General features: G+C 32.0%; 1 protein-coding gene across 1 annotated transcript; it reads right to left on the bottom strand.

Annotated features, from left to right (window-relative positions):
* Positions 1 to 13,316: 13,316 nt before the first annotated feature.
* On the bottom strand, positions 13,317 to 17,196 carry LOC114393823 (receptor protein kinase TMK1-like). Its single transcript, XM_028355286.1, has 2 exons — positions 14,667 to 17,196; positions 13,317 to 14,006 (listed from the first exon to the last, which is right to left on the bottom strand). The coding sequence occupies exons 1-2, from the start codon at positions 17,029 to 17,031 to the stop codon at positions 13,498 to 13,500; spliced, it is 2,874 nt and encodes a 957-aa protein (XP_028211087.1). The 5' UTR covers positions 17,032 to 17,196; the 3' UTR covers positions 13,317 to 13,497.
* Positions 17,197 to 24,625: the final 7,429 nt, after the last annotated feature.

The following is a 24,625-nucleotide window of genomic DNA, read 5'->3' as shown; positions in this document are numbered from 1 at the left end:
ACATATCGGTGATTGGAATTGAGATGAAACACTTGTCTGTGTGAGAATTATACACCTTTGAGAGGTTGTTCTCTGTTTGAGTGAATTAGGTGTTTTCTCTTATGATCTTTAGAAAGAAAATGCAATTGATCTTAATCTCATTTGGTTATGTGAATTTTATCTATGTGCTTTCATTTCTCATTGTTGCATTTAGGAAAATGTTGTTTTGATCAGTTTGGAGTTGATTATTTACAAAGCATGTTCATAGTTTTTTGAAGCATATTTATTTTATACTTATACTAATGTTATTTGTAGTTTTCTACATATTAAATTATATTATTTATATTAGTTATTTACATTTAAGTGGGCTCAATATAAGTGATATAATTTAATGAGCTTATTAGACTACCAACAAAAAATTAATATTGGATTAATGAGCAGAAAACAGTTTGGTCCATTAGAAGATAATGAAAATCCTAATAAGTTAAAACCTGAGACACAACTATGGTTCATAACACACCAAATCAACAAATAGTTTCTCCTATTATTGCATATTAGGACACTCACTAGGGCATTGTCTCATTGTTGTAAGTTTCATGTTCTTTATTAAATAGGTTAGGTGGGATTGTGTATCAAGTGTGAAGATATTTTGTTATTATACTTATATTTTCCCATACTAGTTTTGAGAGATTGGATTTTTATTCTTTTGCATAGGAACCTTTGTTCCCCGGGATGTACCCTTTCATGTATATGATGAAGATGATAATACTTTTGAAAGGCTTCAATGATATTTTGACAAATATAGGAAAACTTATTCTTAAGTAAAGGTCATCATATATGTCCTATTTTCTTTATTTGTTTGAGTTTAATGCAAAGTGAGAATAATATCCTTCAGGGAGAAGGTATTTGTTAATTATATTAATGAAAATTGTACTAGATAAAATTTAATGGGAAATTAAAATTTCACATATATACTATATATATTTATTAATATCCAAAAAATATATACTAATTTATATTTATTAATATACATACTAATAATATATGTACCAAAAAATACATCCTAATGATATTTGCTAACACTTTTTGAGAGATATAAGGTTGGCTTGGTGGTAAAAGGTGAAGGGAGGTAGGAATAGGTCATGGTTTTGAATCCCCTCGCTAATAAAAACTAATAATTAACATTTGTTGATTAAAAAAACTAATAATATTAAGTATTAATAAATGAAGTGTTAAATGCTAATAAATTATAATTAAACATCATTAAATGCAAACAAATTAGTAATAAGTATATGATAATATGATTAAATATTGATAAATTTAAATTAATATATATTAATATAATTTTATAGAAATATAAATATGTTAGATATGATGTAAATTGACTTGTCTTGTTGATTTAGTAAAAGAACCAGAGCAATGACCAATTTGATCAATTATTCAAATAAATTATATTTTAGTATAATTTTTATTCGTCTATCAGAAAACCACACCTAGATCTAGTGGTTTTAGTGTTGTTGGAGTAAAAGTTGGGGTAAACTTTCAACCCAACACTTTTGTCAATTTCTTCTCTAATTTTCACATTACAATAGCTTATATGTGTATGTGTTTAGATTGTCATGTCATATGTCACATTAGTCTTTGTTGTCACTGTTGTTGTGAAAAAGTATTACTTGAATGTTCAATTAACAAGTGTAATAAAACACATACCTAAATCATCCAGATCAACTAATTTAATAACAAACCAAATTTTTTATTAGTCTTATTTGTTATTCAAGTTGGATGCATGCTTCTGACTTGTATAAACTTGTTTGGCTCACCTTTTTGAGCAAAATGGATGACTCGACCCAATTCAAAGTCACAACATTCACTTTTTTTATTGAAAATTTAGACTTTTTTTTTTCACTTTTCAACTTGTCCACTTATGCAAGCTTTTATGTACTTGTCTAATCACATTACAAAGTTGTCCTAATTAAACATTCAATCACACTGCTTTTTTCAAAAGAGGCGGGAGTCTTGATTCACTATGCTCTGAAATTTGAATTTGAAACCCAAACAATTTTTTGCATTGGGATGGATTTGAATTTTCAAACCAAACACTTTGATTTCTTAAAATGAATTTAACCACCACACTAAAGCATGCAACATCTTCTTTGTAAAAGTTACATATTTTTATATACATTTGATTCATATGGTTCAACTAGTAATCAATGATTTAACCAATGACTCATTGATCCACTACATTGACTAAGTTGATAACCGGTTCATTTTTTATAACATCGTAACACAATGATTCCCAAAAGAATTAGATGATTAATACTAAGAAAGGAACTCTATTTCATGATTGTGGTTCTTATACTGCTCCAAAGAGCATTTATTAGTATTCAACGGTGAGCAAAAATTAAATTTACATGAATATAAAAAGGAAGTAATAAAAGGCAATAAAAACAATAAAGATATATGCAAAGTAAAATAGGAAATGTTTGATTGATTGATTGATCGATTGTGTTCCTAAAAATGAGTGTACAAGTTTTGTTTATATTTCTAAGCATTGAACTACCCCTATTCACCACACTTTTAACAACTTGATAACTATTGTTCTAGATAGGTCAAATCACAAACCACTAGTTATCACCACGAACTCACATACTTGTATAATCATGAACTTTGACTCGTAGAGCTCGACAACACATAGCTTAAGACGTGTGTTAGACACGTTGTCCTTAAAGATTTATCCACACCAAAAGAAAATCACTCAGGATTTAACAAGCTCATCTTGAATTAATTAGGGCATTAGAACTATCAAGTAAAAGAACTAAGAATCCAAATAGAAGTAGAGACAATAATGAGATTTTTTTTGCTGGATGTGGAAGCAATAAGGAGAGCACCCCGTTTATAGATAGAAAATGGTCCAACAATGGTCATGTTAATTTTATTTTTTGGTAATAAATAAAGAAATAATAAATATGATTAAATAAAAGTAATATGTAATTAATATGTTTTAAAGGAGTATGAAAACGTTTTAATACGCTAATTAAGTCAGTTAAATTTCATCATAAAACCTTTTAAAAAGGAAATTGTTCCACGTTTAAAAACAACAAGTAAAAGCCTTTTGAAATACTAAAAAATACAACAATCTCCTACATATTTCAAAAGGTTTCAAATGTTTAAGGAAAGATTTATAGGTTCTCATTTAGCATGTAATGTGTTAGACATGGTGTAACAAGCTATATGAATCAGACCTAGACTGGTAGGACATAACACAAAACATAGTTGGTGTACCAAGTTATATGAACCAAAAATGTTTGATGTATGCTAGTGGTCTACCAATCACATTACACTCCCAAAGTCATTGTTGTTATCGTTGTTTTGCGTTAATAGGTCATGTGTGTGCCCAATATTCATGAGTATTCTAGAGATTTCATCATGTGTATGCTGCAAATCATACATCACCCATAAGGGATATGAAAACCATTAAAAACTTTATAAGTTGTTAATCTTTCTCATAACCACATAAAGCTTAACCTCTCATTAATGCAATATCTAGCACTTTCTCACACCATAGGAAGAGGCTAAAAATTAAAATTGATTAAAATCAATGTAGTGCTAGCAAAACTAACAAGTGACTTGTTCTTACCCATATGAACATTCTTCATGGGATCTCCAGTCACAAAGGTTGAGTTACTATCACTTGTTTGTTTTTCAAATGACTTAATAAAGTCTCATTCCCCTTTATGTTTTATTCAATTATTTCTTCCCAAGCAGTTTAAGCTAAAAAGTGCTTATTGTTTTGCATGAGTTGTACGCTATGACACATAAAATTATAAAATATTTTGGAGGCATCATAAATTATATATGATATTAAACATTATGAATTTTCCATTATATTAGAAAATACAATGATGTTAAATGCATCTTAATTTGATCTAAATGGTTGTGTCACTATTGTAGTATATTACTTTGACATCAACCAAACAAATTATAATTGAGTCATCTTTGTTCCTCTGAAGATGGTTGATTATGAGGCTTGATGGTTATAACATTACTACAAAATAGCTTTTCAACAATGGTTCTGGAAGGGTTTCAATAACAATTTTCAAACATCATTAAAATGACCATCATTAAAAGTCGAAGGCTTTTAACGATGGTTTAAAATCGTCGTAAAATGTTGTCTTTCAAAAATGGTTATTAAAACCGTCTTCAAAAAGGCATCAAAAAAATCTCTGAACTACATTTTCAAAGACGGTTTCCTTCAAAATCATCTTTGAAAGTTGACTTTCTATGACGATTTTTGAAAAAATTGTCCTTGAACATGTGTTTTCAAAGATGGTTTTGAAAGAAACTGTTGTTGAAATTTGACTTTCTACATCGGCTTTTGGGTAATTGATGTAGAAAGTTCCATTTTTTTAATATTATTTTTGTTTTGGTAACAAATCCAACTTGTAATTTCAAGCAAAACCAAATCCAGTCAATTTTTAACAAGCAGATTTAATTATATTTAAATTATCATAAATCAAAAGCAATAAATTCAAAAATATTAATAAATAACAATAAACTGATCCCACATTATCAAATTAACTACATTAAACAAGAAAATTCAACATTTGTCATGTTTACAATGTAAATCCAACCTAAACCTATTCTAAAATACAAGTTTAACCATCCTAGACATTCTCATTGTTAAGTGCTTCATTTCTAGCTTTAAAAAAACATCTTGCCTATTCTTGCTGAACTGTTTTCATTCTCTCCGGTTCTGATGGTGTTTGATCACTAAACCACTACAACATATAATAAACACATGTTAAAACTAATCACATTAAATAATCAAAATACGTACCTTTCACCATAAAATGCTCAATAGCAAGACATTTCAAGGCTAGGCCTGGTTCTAGATTTTCAGGAAATACTACTTTCTCATGTATTTAAGACTAGTCAATGTTAGGAATGGTTCTAGATCTATGGTGATTGTTAACAAATGTATTTTTTTAGGTTAAATTAGACTTTCTAGTTAATTGTAAAAGGTCACTTCCTCTGATGCTTTTGCGTTCTACACTTTTGAAACCATTAAAGTGGGTTCACGATATCAAATAAAAAAAGGTTGAATGTATAAACATTATAAGCTACAATCATTTAACTTCTCTAGCCTTTATATAGATACTTTCAACAAAGAGTTTGTATTTCAAGCATAGGACTACTACTCAAATGCATTTGTTAATAAATCTATTGGATAGAGTTCACAATAATTTTTTTATATAACACATTCATTTCTTGTTTTCTCATACTCAAAATGAGTCTTGTTATATATTATATACTATTTTAACTAGTAATATCTCAATCCTGGTTCATCAATATGGCAAAAAGAATGTGATATCATGAAGATTTGGAGTTGAAAAGCTAAACAATATTAATTAATCATAATGGATGTAGCTTATTGATAGGTCCATTATTGTTATTGGATGGAAAGAGAACCAAAGGCCCATTCGTAGGACTCAAGTTCCCAATTGGCACAAGGAATATATTTTAAATTCTGAAATATGTCATTTACAATTGTATTAGGAATTTACTAGAAGCTTTATGTGTATCATCCACGTGTAGGGTGATCTTAGCTTTTACATAAGACCCTCTTTGTATTAATATCTAGACAAAATTTTAATGAAAGATGCAGAGAGTATTATTCCTAATTAGTTATAGCATAATAGTAGAATAGTCTAAATAGGGTTTTCCTTAAGAAACCCCACAACTTACAAATGAATTGAGGAAATGACTGAAGTTTAATTACCATTTAGATTTAGATACTACTAGAGTTTCATGTTACCAATGTTATTTCATAGATATTTCAGGCCTGAGTTGCTCAAATCCAATGCAAACCCAAGTTTAAACCAGAGAAGACACACAAATGGGAAGTGAACTAGTGGCGTATAGAAAATTCATATTAGAGCAATCAAATTTATTTACTTTTACTTGTTACAATAAAGTAAAAATAATGTTGTTGCAATTAGCTTTTTCTTGGTTCATTAATTCTTAAGAGCTAGTTATCATATTGACCACAAGTATCTTTAATGGTGAAACACTCTTTTCTTCTTGATTCATTAATTCTTAATCAGTTAAATCCTTTTAAAATGAAGTCAAATTGGTTACTCTTCTCTAACAACTAACAAGCCAACCATTTTTCATATTATATCTTACCTAATAGATAAAGATACATATATATGCAAACATATAAGACGAAACAAGCTAAGTATTTTTTTAATGCACACACATAGATGTGTTGCCAAATTGACATAACTAGAATTTTGCTTTGAGTCTTGTTTTTAATTTGTCAATCTAATCTAGTGTCATTCTAGGACTTCCTTTGTGTTCCACCTTGGCTTGTGGTGATGTCCTTTTTCTTTATTTTTCCTTGAATCTCATTGAATTAATGTCATGTTAAATTTCCTTTTGGCTTAGCTTTCATTTCACCTTTTGGTTTCTTGCTTGTCTTCTTTTTTTGTGTTTAAATGTTGCCTACAATAAGGATTGGAAGAGGAAATTGGTGCGTTGCTTGAAGGAAGATTTTTTAGTCTTGGAGGTTAACCATCCTAGGAGAGCCATTGGATATGAAGCAAGCAAAGCCTCACCAAATTTTGAGTGAAACACTTGAGAAAACAAACAAGCATTGAAGAAAAATTTAAAGACCTTAATTGCTTTGTTAAATTTTTTGTAATAGAACAATTGAGTGCTGAATTTTTTGTATTGCAATTCCTTTTATTTGGACATTCTCCAGGGGTATATTGGGAGTCTCCAAGAGACCACCCAAACCTCTATTTGTGTGTAATAGCTTAGTGTAAACCGTGTAGACTAAGTGAAGAGCTAGCTGGGACCTCCAAAGGGTCATCCAAGCCTTCACATAGGAAACCATCTAGCTTGCTTTAAATTTCCTTTACCTTCCATTGTTAAACCGCCCAGATAGCTTGCTTTTTACCAATTAGTTTTTACCTTATCTTTCAAACCTCTTTTAGTGTTTATTTTGGCTAGTTTCAACCATAGTTTCTTTTACCTTTTGTTTTCAAACCCCCAACAAGAAAGAACCATAACTTTGGAACCAACATGAGTCTTTATTCTTCATCTAGTGTTAATGGTGAGGGTTCTACTTCTAAGGACCCCTTGTATATGATATTAGATGACTTGAGATCCCATAAATTGTGGAAAGAAAAACAAGAGAGAAAAGAAAAAGGAAAAAAAGAGTGGAAGAAATAAGTCAAGATGAAAGAGAGAAAATAAGAGAGGAAGAAAGAAGAAAAATAATGAAAGAAATGAAAAGAGAAAAACATGTCGCCTATAGTAGTCATGGCTCTTGCAAGAGTTTAAGTGAAGAAATTAACGACTATTATGGAGGGCGGCATAGGTTACATACTAAACATCACTCCCAAAGAGGAGAAAATGATAGAAGACCTCAAGAGGTTAACATTAGTCTCCCATATTTCTATGGAAAAGATAATGTTGAGGCCTACCTAGATTGGGAAATGAAGGTTGAACAACTCTTTGCTTGCCATCATATTAGTGAAGAGAGAAAAGTTTCATTGGCTACCCTTAACTTCCAAGGGTATGCACTCTCTATTGGTGGACTTCCCTTGTTAGGGAAAGAAGGATTCATGGGAATCCTCCAGTAGAGTATTGGAATGATCTTAAGAGTGCCCTTACGAAAAGGCACATTCCCTCCTACTGTGAATGGGAGCTTATGGATAAACTCCAAAGGCTTAGACAAGGGAGTTAGGGTTTCATTATTTTGGGTCTTGCATTTAGGGCTCCATAGTGTAGGGAGGGTGTCCTAGTAATATAGGATTTTTCAGCCCTTGTATTTTAGGACACCTAGACTAGTTTTTGTATTAGGAGTAGTTTTGTAATTTCACTTGCATTAAGTGCACTATTTGATGTGTATGTTGGGAGAGAAATTTAATTGAACTAGGAGAAGTCCAATCCAATTAAATTTCAAACTAGCCTAAAGGGGAGGTGAGCACTTGCTTGCTACAACCCATTGTCACATCATATAGTCACACTTTGTGCATGTCTTTCATGCTTTACATGTCTCATGACACCTAAGCACACTTAGTGAAGAATCTTGGATTTGATCTTGGATTAGTGGGTTGAACCATAACTAAAATTCACTAATCATAATTAGTAAAATTTTAGTTCCAAATTTGGCTCCACAAATTTAAATTCAAATTCAAGTGAAATTTGAATAGAAATTCAAATTTCCCTCCAATTTTGTGTGACACTTAGGTTATAAATGGAAGCCTTGTGTGTGCATTTTTGACAACTTTGATCATTTGAGAAATTAGACTTCAAAGTTCAAACCTCATTTGAGGCATAAATTTTGTTCCCCCCTCTCTCCCTCTCCCTCCATTCATCTTCTCTTACCTTTAAGCTCTTATCCATGGCTTCCTATGGTGATAAGCTTATTCTTGACTCATCTTCTCTTTGAAGTGGCATCTCCAATCATCTTTCCTCCTTCTCCATTCCACTTTCGTTAATCTTCAAGATCCAAGGCCTACAAGCTCTACATGGAGCTACATTATGTGGTATCAAGAGCATCTTCATCTAGGTGATGTTCTTTTGCTTCCTCTATCTTTTGTTCGATCAATTCACTTTAATTCCTTGTTCTTCATCGTCTTCTCCATGTATCTCCTCCATTGTCTTGTGGTTTGGTGCTGTTTAGAGTAGATTAAAAAAAATAAACCGATTAAATCTTAGATCTACACTTGTTCTTGCATTTCTATGGTTCAAATTTTATAAATCTACTATTGAATCATGTTTTTGTGTTGATTTTCGGTTCTATAATTTTTCAGTCATAATATTCTTGTGCTGAACCTTTAGATCTCAATTTTCTTGCAAAATATTGATTAGAAAAGATAACACAAAAATTTGAGTGTAAATCACTTCATTCATGTTGTCGTAGAGTCATGCTTAGTCATAATAATTGTCACATTATGTTCTAAGTTTGTGTTAAATTTTGATTTTGTTGATTTAATTCTAGATACATTTGTTCATGTATTCTTGCAATTCTTAGTCTATCATTTGAATTTTGGATTTAATTCATGCATGTTATTTAGTTCATAACATGTTTTAAATCAATTCCTAGAAGTAGTCTTGTTGTTGAACTTTTCTTGTTTTCTAAGTGTAGGCAGGATTGGCAGTGGCCGCATCTCCTTCACTAATGGCTTTAGGGGACAAGGAGTTCACCAATGACATACCAATAGAGATCATGGGATTGTAGAAGTGAGGCATGTATGGTCTTCACCAATGGTTGCATGTTTTAGTATTTCAAAAGGTTTTTACTTGTTGTTTTTAAATGTGGAGCAATTTCCTTTTAAAAGGTTTTATGATGCAATTTAATTGACTTAATTATTGTATTAAAACATTTTGATACTCCTCCAAAGCATATTAATTACATGTTATTTTTAACTAATCATATTTATTATTTCCTTATTTATTACCAAAATTAAAATTAACATGGCCATTGTTGGACCCTTTTCTATCTATAAATGAGATTTTATCCCTATTTTTTTCACATCCAAAGAAAACAAAAGCCCTCATTATTCTCTCTACTCTCTATTTGGGATCTCGGTTCTTCTTTTACTTGTTAGTTCTGATACCCCAATTAATTTAGGATGAGTATGTTAAATCCTTGGGATTTGCATTTTACGCAGATAAATTTTTTATAACGATGTGCCTAACACGCGTCTCAAATTATGTGTTGTCAAGTTCTTTGAGTCAAAGATTGAGTGGAGGTTCATGATTATACAAGTTCATGAGTTTGTAGTGATAACTAGTGATTTGTTATTTGACCTACCTAGAACAACAATTTATTCCCTGTTTAGGAACAACAAGTAGAACCTTTTGAAATGTTAAAAAGTACAACAATAACTATTCCAAACATGACTGATATAGTTACATTAGCTAATATTACAATGGATTAACTAGTTGACAGTCATGCCTCATAATATTACAAAGGATCATTTAACTTTTTAATAACTACCAAAATATTTTTCTCCTAAAATATACTACATCCATTCCTTTTTATATGATATTTAAGGTTGTTTTTGTAGAAATCAAGAAACACAATGATTTTTTTTTAATTCTAATAAAATAGTTGTTGAATTTCTTATTTCACCCCTTTCTCTTTTTCACTTCACAATAGATCCATGTATAAATTAATTAAAGATAAGAAAGCATGAACAAAAATTCTCCAAAAATCCTCACTATTTCGTTTGTACCCATTAATGGCTAACTTTTATTATCAACAGTAAGTAGTGAATATTTCGAAGAACAAACATATGCCCCTACATCTTTATGCTGAAATTAATTTAAGTTAAGATGATGTATTTATTTTGAATTTAATAATGTACCTCTTGAACTTCCAACCGACGCCTTTGTATTATCCCTCTAAACTTTGTCACCGTATCTCTAGAAGATTTTTTCTCTTCTAGGTCTTGTCACCGAGTTCTAGCTCTTTGGATTCCTTATCTCACGGTACCTTGATGGGTTCCATATGAGAAAAGTAGAATATAGCCTCTGTCTTCTTCATTAAAGGTGATGCTTATCACATATGCTTAAGCTTACAACAAATCAATTTCTTCCTTTTCACTAATGAACTATTCAATATAAATGGTTCTATAGGCTAGCTAACTCAAATACACACATTCTTGGGACACTAACTTGTCTATAGTTGAGGGTGCATGTTTCCTATGGCCATAGTGGCATATTCTACCTTAGGAAAATGTAAAGTGCACTTGTTGATCATTTGCCTAAATCTCTTGATGAAATCTAATACAAGCTCATCAACCAACTACTTGAGATTCATTATATCTACTATTGCAACCTTTGACTGTTGTCTATACAAAAGATCATGGAACACTTTTCCATATTTGCTTAATTTTAAATAAAATTTGGTGGAAGGGAAGAATACCAAGTGAAATTTTGTTCCTGTTAAGGATAATAAGAACAACTAAAGCTTATGATATTCTTTCCATTTTCCTTCCCCACATTATGTTTTAAAGCACCTAATAATACATAGCTAAGTATGTTTACATCAGTGCCAGTTTTATAAACTCTTCATCTTTTCCTTTATCTTTAGTAAAATGCTATCAGAAAAATGTTTTAAATTCCAGGAAGTTCAATGCTTACCATTTCATGTAAAGATTAAATCACTTAATCAAAACAATAAATGTTTCAAATTTACGAATAAGGTTGGTTAGGTGGTTAAGAAAGAAGAAAATGAGGAAAATATTGTGGATTGGATCTCTCTTGTTAACAAAAAGCTAACAAACTAATAATTAACATTTTTCGATTAAAAAAAAAGGTTCATACAGATTTGGCTATATATGCTATATTTTGTCCACAATCTTTTACTTGTGATTGTGGATGATATCAGTTAGCCCCTATGGTTTAATGCCTTGCAAAATCTGCTAACTGCAGGGGAGATTTCAACACTTTCATTTGTTTTTAGTTTTTGGTGATAGATTCTTAAAAAGGAAAGCTATTAGAACTGGATGGTTTACATTTGACATTGGTGTGTCAAAATTTGCTGAAAGTTGGTGTTTTCAAGGAAGAAATCTTGTAATTTTTAATCATTTTTTTCTTCTGGCACTTCACATATTTCAGAGTACCTGATGGAAGGCCTGCTGTGGTGCTTGTTGTCTTTGTTGGGAGCGTTACCTTTGCAGAGATTTCTGCACTTCCATTTTTATGTACTCAGGTGTGTCATAACTGTTGCCTTTGAATGTCTCCTAGACACTATCTTAACCAATACACTTTTCCTGTAATTTAAATCTAATTTTTTGAATATGGTTATTGGTCCATAATCAGGTAAACAGTTTTCCCTGCTTAGTAAATTTGTGTGGCCTAAAATATCAAATCCAACCAAAGTTGAGTGAATTTCTAAATACACACAACATAAAAGGATTTCAAAATCAAATCCTATTTTATAACTTACCAAACACAATTTCTTTTTTGAATCAAATTACTCCTTTAATTGTTTTTCCAAACACATTCTCAAAGACTTCTAGACTCACTAAATTATTGACAAAGTTCTCTATGATAAACGATACTCCTGCTTATGGATCAGTTCTTCAATATACTCGAAGTATCTGCATATATGAATGACCTAAGCTTCATATTATAAAAACAAAATTAAGGCCAAAATATTATAAAAACAAATTAATGATATAACATTATTCATACTTAGCATTCACATAAGATGCTTTAAAAACTAATTCGAACTGTATAACATTACTGCTTTGTATTATTATACAATTAAAAATTATTAATTTTATAATAATTATTTTTTAAAAAATCATATTTTAAAATTGTCAATCAAAACTGTGTTATTTTAGTTTAGCTCACGAAGCCTCAGGCTCAGCAGTCAGCCCTTCACTGTTAAAAAAACAAAAAGGTCCTTTTTTCACAATTTTTTATTGGCAAGTTAGTTTTTGTTATATGAAAAAATCAAACTCAGTACGTTTTTTTCTATTTTTTTTTCTTAATCATTCAATCAATCTTATACCTTATATCTTCAGATTCTTTTTTTCATCATAACGATGCACTTGAAAATAACGAATCACCTTAGACAAAACACTGGTCCGAAGAAAATGTGGATCTAAATGAAGTAATAAGCTTTCGGATCAAACCGTTGTTTGTCCTTTTGGGACAATGCTCTTCAAACCGCTTTACATGACAAAAGAACGCATAAACGTTAAATGAATGAACAAATAACAAGCATTTTCATTGATCACGGTTCACTATCTACAGCCATTGACTCTTGAATATCAGAGTTGAAAATACAAAACATACACATGAAAACTCTTAAAACCACCATTACACCACTGCCACTAAACACTTGCCATAGACAGAATGAACTGAGAAAAGAGCATGCTGTCTACATGTACCAAATCACTGTCTTCATTTCATACCCCCAATAAAAAAGCAACATGTGAGTAAAGAAAATTTCCAACTTTGAAAGAGTTTTATTCTTTAAACCACGTTTCACTTTCAATTGTAGAGCCATTGAAGGAAGGAACAAGGTTTGAAATGGAGATACAAAAGTGCAATTGCACCCACATCGTCAAAAATATCATGGTCTCTGAAACCACCACAATGCAAAAACATTTGTGTACAATTTTCTGCAATTTTAAGGTTTCCAAGACTCCAAAGCTGCAACCATAACTGCAATTTAAAACCTTTGGAAGGAGACTGGAGGAGGGCGAGCCCTGGTGCAGCGGTAAAGTTGTGTCTTGGTGACCTGTTGGTCATGGGTTCGAATCCGGAAACAGCCTCTTTGCATATGCAAGGGTAAGGCTGCGTACAACATCCCTCCCCCATACCTTCGCATAGCGAAGAGCCTCTGGGCGAAGAGCCTCTGGGCAATGGGGTACGAAGGAAGGAGACTGGAAATGGGACAGGAGATTTCAATCCGGATTTCACCAACTGAAAACTAGAAAATGGAAAACGAGGTGCATTCAAGAAATCCATAAACAACTTGTTTCATCGGCCATCAATGGAAGTAAAAGACTCGGCTAACCCAGTAGGCCTTTCAGGGATACTACTCTTACTGTCTTGTAGGTCCACATAGCTCAGGTCCTTTCCTTCTGTCTCCTGCCACTCCTTCACCATTTGGTTAAGGGGAAGACTGTAATCTACGCCAGCATACTCCTCAGTGTCATCATCTAATGGTTTCCATTTTTGAACAAGTGGCGAAAGAACATTCACAGCATGACTCATATCTGGCCTTCGGTTTGGTTCTCTGGTAGTGCAGTGCCCAGCTAGCTCAGCAACAATGGAGACGACATCGAACATTTCTTCCTTTATGTCGAGGGCCGGGTCAATAGCAGCCATTAGTTTCTCCTTGTCTGATTTTATATGCCAGAACCACGACGCCAAGTATTGGGTTTCCTCAGGTCTATCCTCGTCAAGTGCCATTAATCCAGTTAGCAGCTCCATTAGGACAACGCCAAAACTGAAAACATCTGCTTTGGTAGTGACTTTTCCAGTCACTGAAATAAATAAAAGCAGGAATCAGTATAGTTTAATAGTTTATGAATGCATCGAATAATAATCAGGAGACACGAACATATAAGTTTCTATATGGGGTCCAGTCACAGACAATCAATGATATCATGCAGAATCTTATGAAGTCTATCCAGGTGCAGGATATTTTTCCGTGACATTTTTAGACACATTCACTTCTCAAGATTTCTCAATCTTACTGAATTATACATACATGGAAAAAAAATTGACAGGTTTTTTCAGTAATTACAAATGGCTGAAAGAGCAACCATATGTTACAATCTTTATTCGGTGTACAATCCATATTTAACATGCTATGTATGATTTATACAAGCAAACTGAAATATGTTTCTCCTTATAATCAGTTACTTTTTAACACCCTTGAATCCCATGTTAATAAAGCAGTTAACTAAAAATTGAGGACAATGGCTCTATTAGTTCTGCTAGAGTTCAAATAGGAAACCTGAACCTAAAAGAAGGCTAAAACAGCCTTTGGAAACCATATACAGAGCAGGCATTAGCATATATAATCAATAGAAATTACAACAAAAATAAAGTGATCAAATTCGGGATATGTAATATAAAAGAGTTGCAAAATAAAATAAAATTACCAAATATAAAAGATTTGCAAAATAAACTAAAATTACCTGCATATTCTGGTGCCAAGTATCCAAATGTACCAGCAAGTCGGGTCACTACAGATTTTTTGCCATCAGGAGCAAGTTTTACCAATCCAAAATCTGAGACTTTTGCTCTAAAGTCATCCCCAAGTAAAATATTTGATGACTTAAGATCTCTGTGAATGAAGATCTGATGAGCCAGACTATGAAGATACTCCATTCCTCTAGCAACATCCAAGGCAATGTTGAGCCTCCTCTTCCAAGACAGTGGCTCCAGTTGTAAGCTCTTCCAATGGAAGAGATGCATACTGAGAGCCCCTTGTGGCATATACTCATAAACTAGAATCCTTTCTTTACCTTCAACTGAATAACCCAAAAGAGAAACCAAATGCCGGTGCCGGACTTTAGATAGAACTGCAATCTCAGACTGAAATTCATCCAAAGCCTTGCTGGTAATCACACCGGATTCCATTCGTTTCACCGCAATCTTAGTCCCATCTTCCAGTTCTCCCTTGTAAACGACCCCAAACCCACCACGTCCAACCTCGTTCTCCCGTGCAAAATTCTTGGTCACGTTTCGAAGAACCTGAACCGATATCACAAGGTTCCCAGCTTCAATGACACGAGACTCACCACTTCGAGTCATAGTCCCAGACCCACTTCCAGTCACCGTGGAAACACTCCGACTGCTGTTGTTAGCAACAACAATCTTCAGCACGTTGTCCGGATCAGAAGCATCCCTAGGGTGAATCACCAATGACCCTGGACCCTCAGAGACACCCTTTTTCTTCCTGAAACAATACACATAAAGCGGAATGAGCACAAAAGCGGCAGCTGCAACACCTGCAATAGGAACCACAATTGGAACTATTTTTTTCCCATTGGAAGAATTATTCGACTCAAAAGAACTACTAGACTTTGGATTGGGACTAGAGTCTTCAGATGGATTAGGATTATGCTTATCAGTGGAAGGAGATTCACCCTTTGTAGACGACGAACCAGTCCCGGGTAGAGAAAGAGAACCTTCTGGGGCACTTCCATGAGGATCCCCATCAATCACAAGCTTCAACCCTTTCCCAAAACTCGGCAAGGGACGCGAAATGTTATTCCCACTCAGATCCAACAATGTCAAAGATTTCAAACTAGTCCAATTACTCGGTATCGTACCACTAATATCATTACCTCCCAACCTTATCTCAACAAGAGAATCTAACTTGGCAACAGAAGGACTCAAAGTCCCACTAAGATTAAACTTTTCCAAAATAATCATGTCCACCTTTCCGTCCCCATTGCACCTTATCCCCAACCATGGCCCGTGACAAGGGTCATTTCCACTCCAAGAATCAACCAAAATCCAAGGATACCCCAACCCTCCAAGAAACTCCAACAACACTATCACTTCAAAAGCACACATAACCCCGGCCTTTGCCTCACAAAATTCATTGTTCTCATAACTCACTTTACTCGCTGCAAATTCCGGGATCGGACCCATGAAGTGGTTGTTATTCAAATCCAACTTATCCAATATCATTCCACCCAAACCACTCGGAATCAACCCAACAAACTCATTCCCATTAAGATCCAAATCCTTCAAAGAAACCAAATCCCCAATGTTCATAGGTACACTCCCTTCAAAACTGTTCCCACGAAGCAACAAACTCGTCAACGAAACCATACTCGCCAAGACGTCAATTTTCCCACCGAGTCCCTCTCCACGCTGGTTGTTCAGCCAGAGAACCTGCAACGCCGGAACGGCGTTCAACGTCGCCGGAATCTCCCCGGTTAAATTGTTGCCCGACAGCAGCAACACCGACAGCGACGCCATGTCCCCAAAGAACCCCGGAATGGGGCCCACCAGATTACAGCTCATGCAACTCAAGTTCCTCAGCTGCGCCGAATCCTCCAGCGTTGCCGGGAAGTTCCACCCGCCATTACTTGCATTTAGTTTTTCGTTGTAATCCAAAGCCAACACCTCGAGACTCTTCAATCCCTCGAAGAAATCTACGGGGATCGAATCGAAGTCGTTGTGACCGAGAAAAATGTATTTTAGATTGGTTAAGCCCTTGAAGGAGGGTAAAGGACCGTTAAGGTTGTTGTTCTGTAAACCCAGATTCTCGAGCATGGTGAGTTCGTTGAGGTTTGGAGGGAGTGGGCCCACCAGGCCCAGGTTCTTGGTCTGAATCTGAGCGACTCTGTTGCCGTTGCAGAAGATGTATTTCCATGGAGGGCTCCCGCACGGGTCTCCTCCTTCTTCGGGCCATGGTAAGAGCTCTGAGTTATTCAACCCTCTTTTGAAGCTGTTCAGAATCTTCACGTCGTTCGAGTCCGTTTCGGAAACAACGAGAGTGAAGAAACACAAACATAGGAAGAGTACAAGGTTCTTCATCATCATTGCGTGGGTTATGTTATGATGCTTTTGGGGAAGGCATTTTCTGATGCATTGAGATTTGAGACGTCGATTGAGGTTTTTTGTTTGTTGCTACCAACAATTACTAATAGTAGTGAGAGCGCCATGTATTTAAATGGAGATTGAGAACAACAAAAGGAGAAAGATGTTAATTAAGAGATTTGGAGGGTTCCAAAGTTTTGTTTGGGTCTACATTAATAATTTATAATGACTTCCGCACGTCGTACTTATATAATAAGGGTTAATATTAATTAATTATTAATTAACACTAATTTACTTAGCTTCTCTTGCAATTAACTTCTAAATTCCACTTCTCTTTTTCTTTTCTTTCCTCACGGTTTCTTTCTTAATTTAGTGGCTAAAAATTCATTTTGACCTATGAGATAATAATAAATTAATTCATGAAAGATAAAAAAATTTAAATTTATTTTCTGAATTTGCAAAAATATAATAGATTAGTATGCAGTTAAATTTGTGAGAATATTTTATTATTAAATTAAAATATTTAAACATTAATTTTACAATAAGATCTATTTTTAAATATTAATCTAACATTGACTTATAAAATGTAGAGATCGATTGTGATAGTATTATCTGCAAAACCAATCTATCATATTTTTCACATATTTAAATATTAAATTTAAATTTTTTATCTTTTAATAATCAATTTATAATAATATCACACCTTCGATGGCTACAATAAATATTAATACTTTACCTTTTTTCTTCATTTATCCATTTTTTTCATTTATAAATTAAGAAACAGAATGTACATTAATAATTTTCTATACAAAATAAACAATTATATATATATATATATATATATATATTCAATTACGTTATATAATTTTATTATATAATATTAAATATTTTTTTATAATGAATTTAATTTATATATAATAATGTACAAAACTTTATTATGATATCTAATTAAAGATTGTATAATAAAAATAAATTAATTTTTATAATAATTGAAAATGTCTAGCATAATTTTTTTACTTTAAGTTTTATATGTTATTATCGAGAAAAAAATTTGACACTATCCACTAATAAAAAGTCATAATAAGTATAATTTTAAGATGGTTATTGAAAAATTAACAAATTTATCATATATAATAATTTAATATAAAATTCATTTATATTATTAAAACATAGATTATTTACTTAACTTTTATTAGCTATAAAATCTTTACACTAATGATATATGAAATTTGTTTTTATTTTATACTAGAAAAAAGACAGACACTATCATACTTGTTTATCTATATTTTTTATTTTCGAAATTGAATTCGTTTACATATGTAATTGATATGATTTTTTTTTATAAATGTAATTGATGATAGTAAAATTATTTGCAATAGCAATTAAAGGATAAAATTGGCTAAAAAATATAGAGATCAAACGAAGATATATCCTTTATGAATAGATAAATATACAAAAGTTCATTATAATTTAAAAGTATTGTTTCGTTTTAATATTTTATTTTAAACTTTTGATCTCTTATTTTTATCAATTTGGTGAATTATAATTTTTCTTACAAAAAATACTATTTCTTATTTATAGAAACCAAGATCACCCTACTTTACATTTTTTTTATACACGAAAAAAGAAAGGACTATTTTTCATTTGAAGACTAAGTTAATTTCTTTTATATATTTACGTTAAACTGAAAAATCTATTTGACCCAATGATATATTATTGTTATTATTGGATTGGACTTATCCAGGGATTGCCACGCAACCACATATGTCGCTATGAAATGACATGCCATCATCGTTCTACTTCTACGTGCCTCGCTGTCTGTCCTGTAAACCATATTTTATCTTTCTTTTTTGTTTTCTTATGGAAGTAAATTAAAGTAATATAGTTTTATATTTTAAATTTTTTTTATTAATTATTACTTTAGTTACTTTTTTAACAGATTACTTTCTAATTCTGTAAAAAAAAAAAAAAAACAGATTACTTTCTATTTCCATAATACTAGTATGTTATAATGGGTTGTTTTTGTTTTTGTCATTTGACCAGAAATGTGAACTTTTCTTGCATCCAATTGTTAAGGACAAAATTACATATTCTGCAACTGTACCCGAATTTAAGCCCAACAAATAAAATTTTTAATTAGATTTTAAAATTATGACTATTGTTTATTTTAATTTTTAAATTATAAAATATATATTTTTATTTATAAATCATCAAACATTGATTATTTTAATTTCTTTTTTGTACTTTAAAAAATTAAAATAGCTCACTTAATAACATCAGAGATAAATTAAGTTTTTTTATAAAAAAAAAATATTTATTTAAAAATACTAAAAAAATTTAAGGTTTAACCACTATCTCTTTAAGGAAATATAATAATATAAATTTGGAGTATTATATTAAAATAGATATTTATTGATATATTTAAAACTGAAATTTATTATAGCTTATATAGATAATTTGACACGTTAACTTATCTGGAAACTAGGGCTATTGACTTATTTAAAGAAGTTAATATAAATTAAGTTTTAAATACATTTCTAAGTCAAATTAAACTTTTAAAAAATTTAGGTCAAATCTTCTTTTCTTTTTAAAAAGTATATATTAAAATGAAAAACAAATTCAAATTGAACTTAGATCTTACGTTTTAGTGGAACTGACCTCAAACCTTTTAAAAAGTCTTTAACATCAGTCTTAAAATAAATAAATAAAATATGAGAGAGAAAAAATTCTATAAAAAATGGTCAATTTGATTTATCGACAAATATCAATTGATAAAATTAATATATATTTTACACTTATAATATGATAATATAAAATATAATTCAAAGTCAATGCATCCTTGAAAAAAAAGTCTTACCAGCGAAGAATTATATACTAAACACGTCTAGGTTTGGTTGTAGGTATTTACTTACAAAAATTATAACAATGGATGAGTACTTTATTATATATCTTTTTTTTATTAAACTTTATTATATATCCAACCCACGCCTTACATGTTATTTAATGCATTAAATTTTAAACACTAATATTACACAAATCACTATATGTATGATAAATATTACCCAAAATACTATATAATAAAATATTGTGTTATTTTAGCTAATTAGTATGAGAATATAAATTTTTATACTTTTCTTGGAGAATACAAACAGCAGACTTAATTATAAATTTATAAATTAGTTATTTCATAAGTTTTTTATGTTGAATTTGAATTTATTTAAATAATTTTATTTGTTACAACTAGTGGACATACATTACTTTTTATAATCAATTTACTAAGCTAGATTCAAATTTAGTTAAGTATTTTGTTTATTATATTCTAAAATATGGGTAATGGATCGAATATGAGTACTAGGTACTCATGGAATATAAAAAATAAATAAAAATACTAAAGCTACCCACACAGATATAGATCATAGGATGAGTTCTTTTTCTTTTTCTTTATTTATATGGATATGGATTATTTATTGGTCATACTTAAACGTAAATAGGTCAAACTTAATTTATAAAATTGGGAGTTAAGTTTGTTTAAGTAAAAGTTTGACATGACCTAACCTATTTTTATCCTTAATCCTATGACTATTTTCTATTAATGACTATAGATAACAAAAGATTTGAAGTGGTTGAAATTAGAAAGAACGTTACACATGAACATTCAATCAAGCAATCAAGTTAGAATTCGAAGCTCTTAAAATATTTTGTATATCTTAAAAGTAGTTAACTTTGAGTTTAATCTTTGTATTCATCTATAAAATGTTATAGTCAATGCACCATACCTTAAACAAATTTGTGTGATTTATTTGAAGCCTAAAGAGACTTTGATATCACTACTAGAAAATAAGCTTTTTACATCGGTTATTTAGGACTTTTAACATCAGTTATTAACCGATGTTGAAAGTATTATCGTTAACATCGGTTTTTGAAAACTGATGTTAATGTAACATGACAACATCGGTTATTCAAATAATCGATGTTATATAATAAGTATTACACAAAAAAAGGTATATATGTTCATACCAGCATTGACAATTAACATCAATTTTTATAGAAAATCCATATTAACTTTCAAAACGTTAACATCAGTTTTTAACAAAAACCCATGTTAACGTTTGCAGTTAACATCGGTATTTTTTAAAAAACTAATGTTGTTATTAGGAATTTTTTTAATACACTGTTTATTTTTTCAATAAACCCAAAAATTAATCTACAAATTTGAAATCAGATCACACAATACAGCATATATCATTTGCATTCTGTTTTGAAATAGTTTTTAGCAGAAAAATTCCATGACAAATTTATTAATAACCATGAATAAAGAATATTGAATGTTAAAAGGAAACATCAATTGCAAAACATGCAAACCAAGCTAGTAAACTAATTAAGTAAACTAAAATTACAAATTTGCCTAACATCCTAAGTTTCATTTCTTACTTTGAGATAATATTTTTCCCACTGGATGCGAAGCGCCTTCAATCTCTCTTATTTCAATGGTCTAACATCATTAAAATATTGCATGATAAAATAAAACATAAGTTAATAATATAATACCAATCACAACAAAATCAAAATTTGTTTGAAATAAACAATTACTGTTTTCCAATTATTCTTGAAAGTTCCTAAGATTATAGTTGACATCCAATGCATCACGTAATAGCCACACTCAATGCTTCCTTTTTGTCTATTACACTAAATACATAATGAAATTTAGATATTCAACGTTAACTACAAATTAGTGTACACAAACATAAAATATATATATATATATATATATATATATATATAAGTAGAAGCATTGTTTAAATCACTTATTTTAACAACAATCCACCTAGCACTAGCCTTGAATTTAGGTTGTGGAGTATCGTCAAGTCCTTTCAAAGCACTGTTGAATACAAACATGAATGCTTATTGTACAATTAAAATATTGATGTTCCTGACTAATGCTAATGCAAATGTATTGAAAAACAACACTGACCTGTTAATTATTCCTTTCAGGTAGTTGTCTGGTCTATTATGCAACGAACAAAACCAGGCGACAAGATTTTCCTTAGGCAAAATGACGACCATTTGTCAATGTGCACTGCAGTGGAGACCAATATAGGTTATTGTAGTATTATACATTATTTAAATTCCTTTTTCCAGTTTAACTTACGCATTTAGGTAGGCTCCTAGGTAGACATCCCGTTTTGAATTCTGCATCCATTTCTTCATGTAACTATCTGATTCAAATTGCGGTTGCCTAGATCTCTGGATGGACTGTGGCTCGAGGAATCCATATACATCAGAATTCCCCGCTCGCATACTTGTCTTAGTCATATGCCTATTGTTGTTAAGACAAAGTAAATTATGTATGAATTTAAAACAATAACTTAGGTAATTAACAATAATCTAAATTGACTTATAGAATCCATAACTATATAACAGAGATGCTTAGACATTGACCATCATGTTCTATTTCAGATAAATCTTCATGCTTTTATGTGCAAGGGGAAGTGTTCATTAAAGATCCTGAACACGGTAGCATCCCACATAATCTGCAATGGCTTAAAAAAAAGTTGCGGGATAATCAATGTCATAAGATATAGGGGATCATCGACCTCATGATCTGGCCTATCTGCAGGTTTTGTTGGTCCCACAGCTCCCTATTTATTCAACATAGTTAATTAACATTATTTAATTACAGTGAAAAATTCAATTGAAAAAAGAAGCATTTAATGACACTAAAATACCTGTTCTAATAAACGCTTGACGAGATATGTCGGTCAAGCAAGGAAGGTGTTAAGTGTTTGCTCTACTAACTTAACCTCTTCAGTGGGTACAGGAATGAGAGCATTTGCATCTCTAACCTCCTCAACACCGACCTTCACTTGATCATGCAACAAAGGGATGTTGTGAACGCTTGTCGATCCCTCATAAACTTTTTCTAGGGCAACCTAGGCGGGGAGGATTTTGTTCGATGTACAACCCGCATTTGTTTGAGTCACTCGTGTTTGGATCGTTCCCTGAGGGATCAACACAAATTTCCTTTGTCCTGACACGAGCAGCTGAAGGACCAACCTTAGGCTCTAGAGGCAGTGCAAGTTCCTATGGTTGCATTTGTGACTGAAACTGGGATTGCATCTGGCTGAAGGATAACATCAGCTATCGAGTCACTTTTTCTGTGATCGACTCCTCTAGCTGGTCACTAATTTGTCGAGTCAACTGCTCTAGTTCTTCGGGAGCCATGGAGGAAGAAGTATGGGAGATCCGTGGAGCTGGTCCAAAGTATTGCTTGATTGTCACACCGGCTCCAGCAACACGCACACGACCGGGTTGTTCTGGTCGTCCAATGGCAACAGTCAGTACATCCTGACGTCCATGGGCGACAAAGGAACCCTGTGATGCCTGCTCCTCCAATGAATCCTGTAAAGAACGCATTAATTGGTTTACTCAATCACACAATAAACATAAATAATTACAATTATTAATTGAACATGACTTATAATCTTATCAGCAATTTGTTTTGCTACCTCAGACGTCATCTGACCAGTTTTCTTCGTGTAGGTCATCTTCCATTTGGCGTGTCGTCTGATGGAAGAAAAAGAATTAATCACGGTGTCAGTGCTTCCGAATTGAGCAACTTCCTCCAATTTTTTCTTTGTCTTCTCATCTATCAGCTTTTTTTCTAAACATTTATAACCCCCACGAAACAACATGTGGGGGGCAGTGTTTTGCTTCTGGATGGCCTGTGCTTTTTTCCGCACATCCTGCAAAAATTGAACATTAATGAAACTCATGATTAGAATGTATTATAATAAGTGAATTTAAACTTGAAAACAATGAAAATCACAAAGTACATACCTCCCACGAAGGGTTTCTGCGGCTCTGACAAAATTGGACCCATTTCTCCTTGCTAATGTCGTATTTTTTGCATACAGTGTCATTGACACTGTCCTTGTCAGCTGCAAGTGCCCATTTTGACGTCAAATCAGACTTAAAATGTCTCCACCGCTCCCCCACAGTCTGAAGTATTTTCTTTTTTGTCCTAACGTCAAATGCTTCAAGGATATCAAATTCAGCCTGATAAACAATAAATTAGGTTTTATTGTTAGTAAATTAAAATTTTTGGCTAATAAACAATATGCAACATGAAACTAAAATACCTGAATATATGTTAGTCATCATTTACGACTAACTTTTGTATAGAAAAGTGTTATAAAATGTTTGTCTTTTCCCCAATTTATGGTTCTTTTTGTAGGTTTGTACATATTTTTAGGTTTAGCTTAATTTTGTTCAGTAGAAATGCCCAACATTGTGAATTTAATGTGTTTCAACTTCAATTTCAGGTAAAAATGATGAAATTTGTGAACGCTAGTAGTTGGTGTCTCGCTAAGCGAGGCTTGTGCGCTTAGCGAGAGTCATGCGCTAAGCGAGGCACTCAGCCCACTTAATGAGTTGGGAGAATATGGAGGAGAATATGAGAATCATCTGTGCGTTCAGCGCATCATCAGCTCGCTCAGCGAGACGTTTGTCTCTTCCTGCGCTAAGCGCACCCAGGTCGCTTAGCGGATATTCACTAACTCACACTAAGTGCAAAAATGGTGCTAACGTAAATCCTACA

Source organism: Glycine soja, chromosome 2 (genome assembly GCF_004193775.1).
Source record: "Glycine soja cultivar W05 chromosome 2, ASM419377v2, whole genome shotgun sequence".
Classification (NCBI taxonomy): Eukaryota; Viridiplantae; Streptophyta; class Magnoliopsida; order Fabales; family Fabaceae; genus Glycine; species Glycine soja.
This window is presented reverse-complemented; position numbering and strand designations above follow the sequence as displayed.

Excerpts from the sequence above, each read along its gene's own strand:
- LOC114393823 (XM_028355286.1), bottom strand. The coding sequence starts at position 17,031 with ATGATGATGAAGAACCTTGTACTCTTCCTATGTTTGTGTTTCTTCACT. Across the intron at positions 14,007-14,666 it reads CTTGGCACCAGAATATGCAG|TGACTGGAAAAGTCACTACC; the intron begins GTAATTTTAGTT and ends TATTTATTTCAG.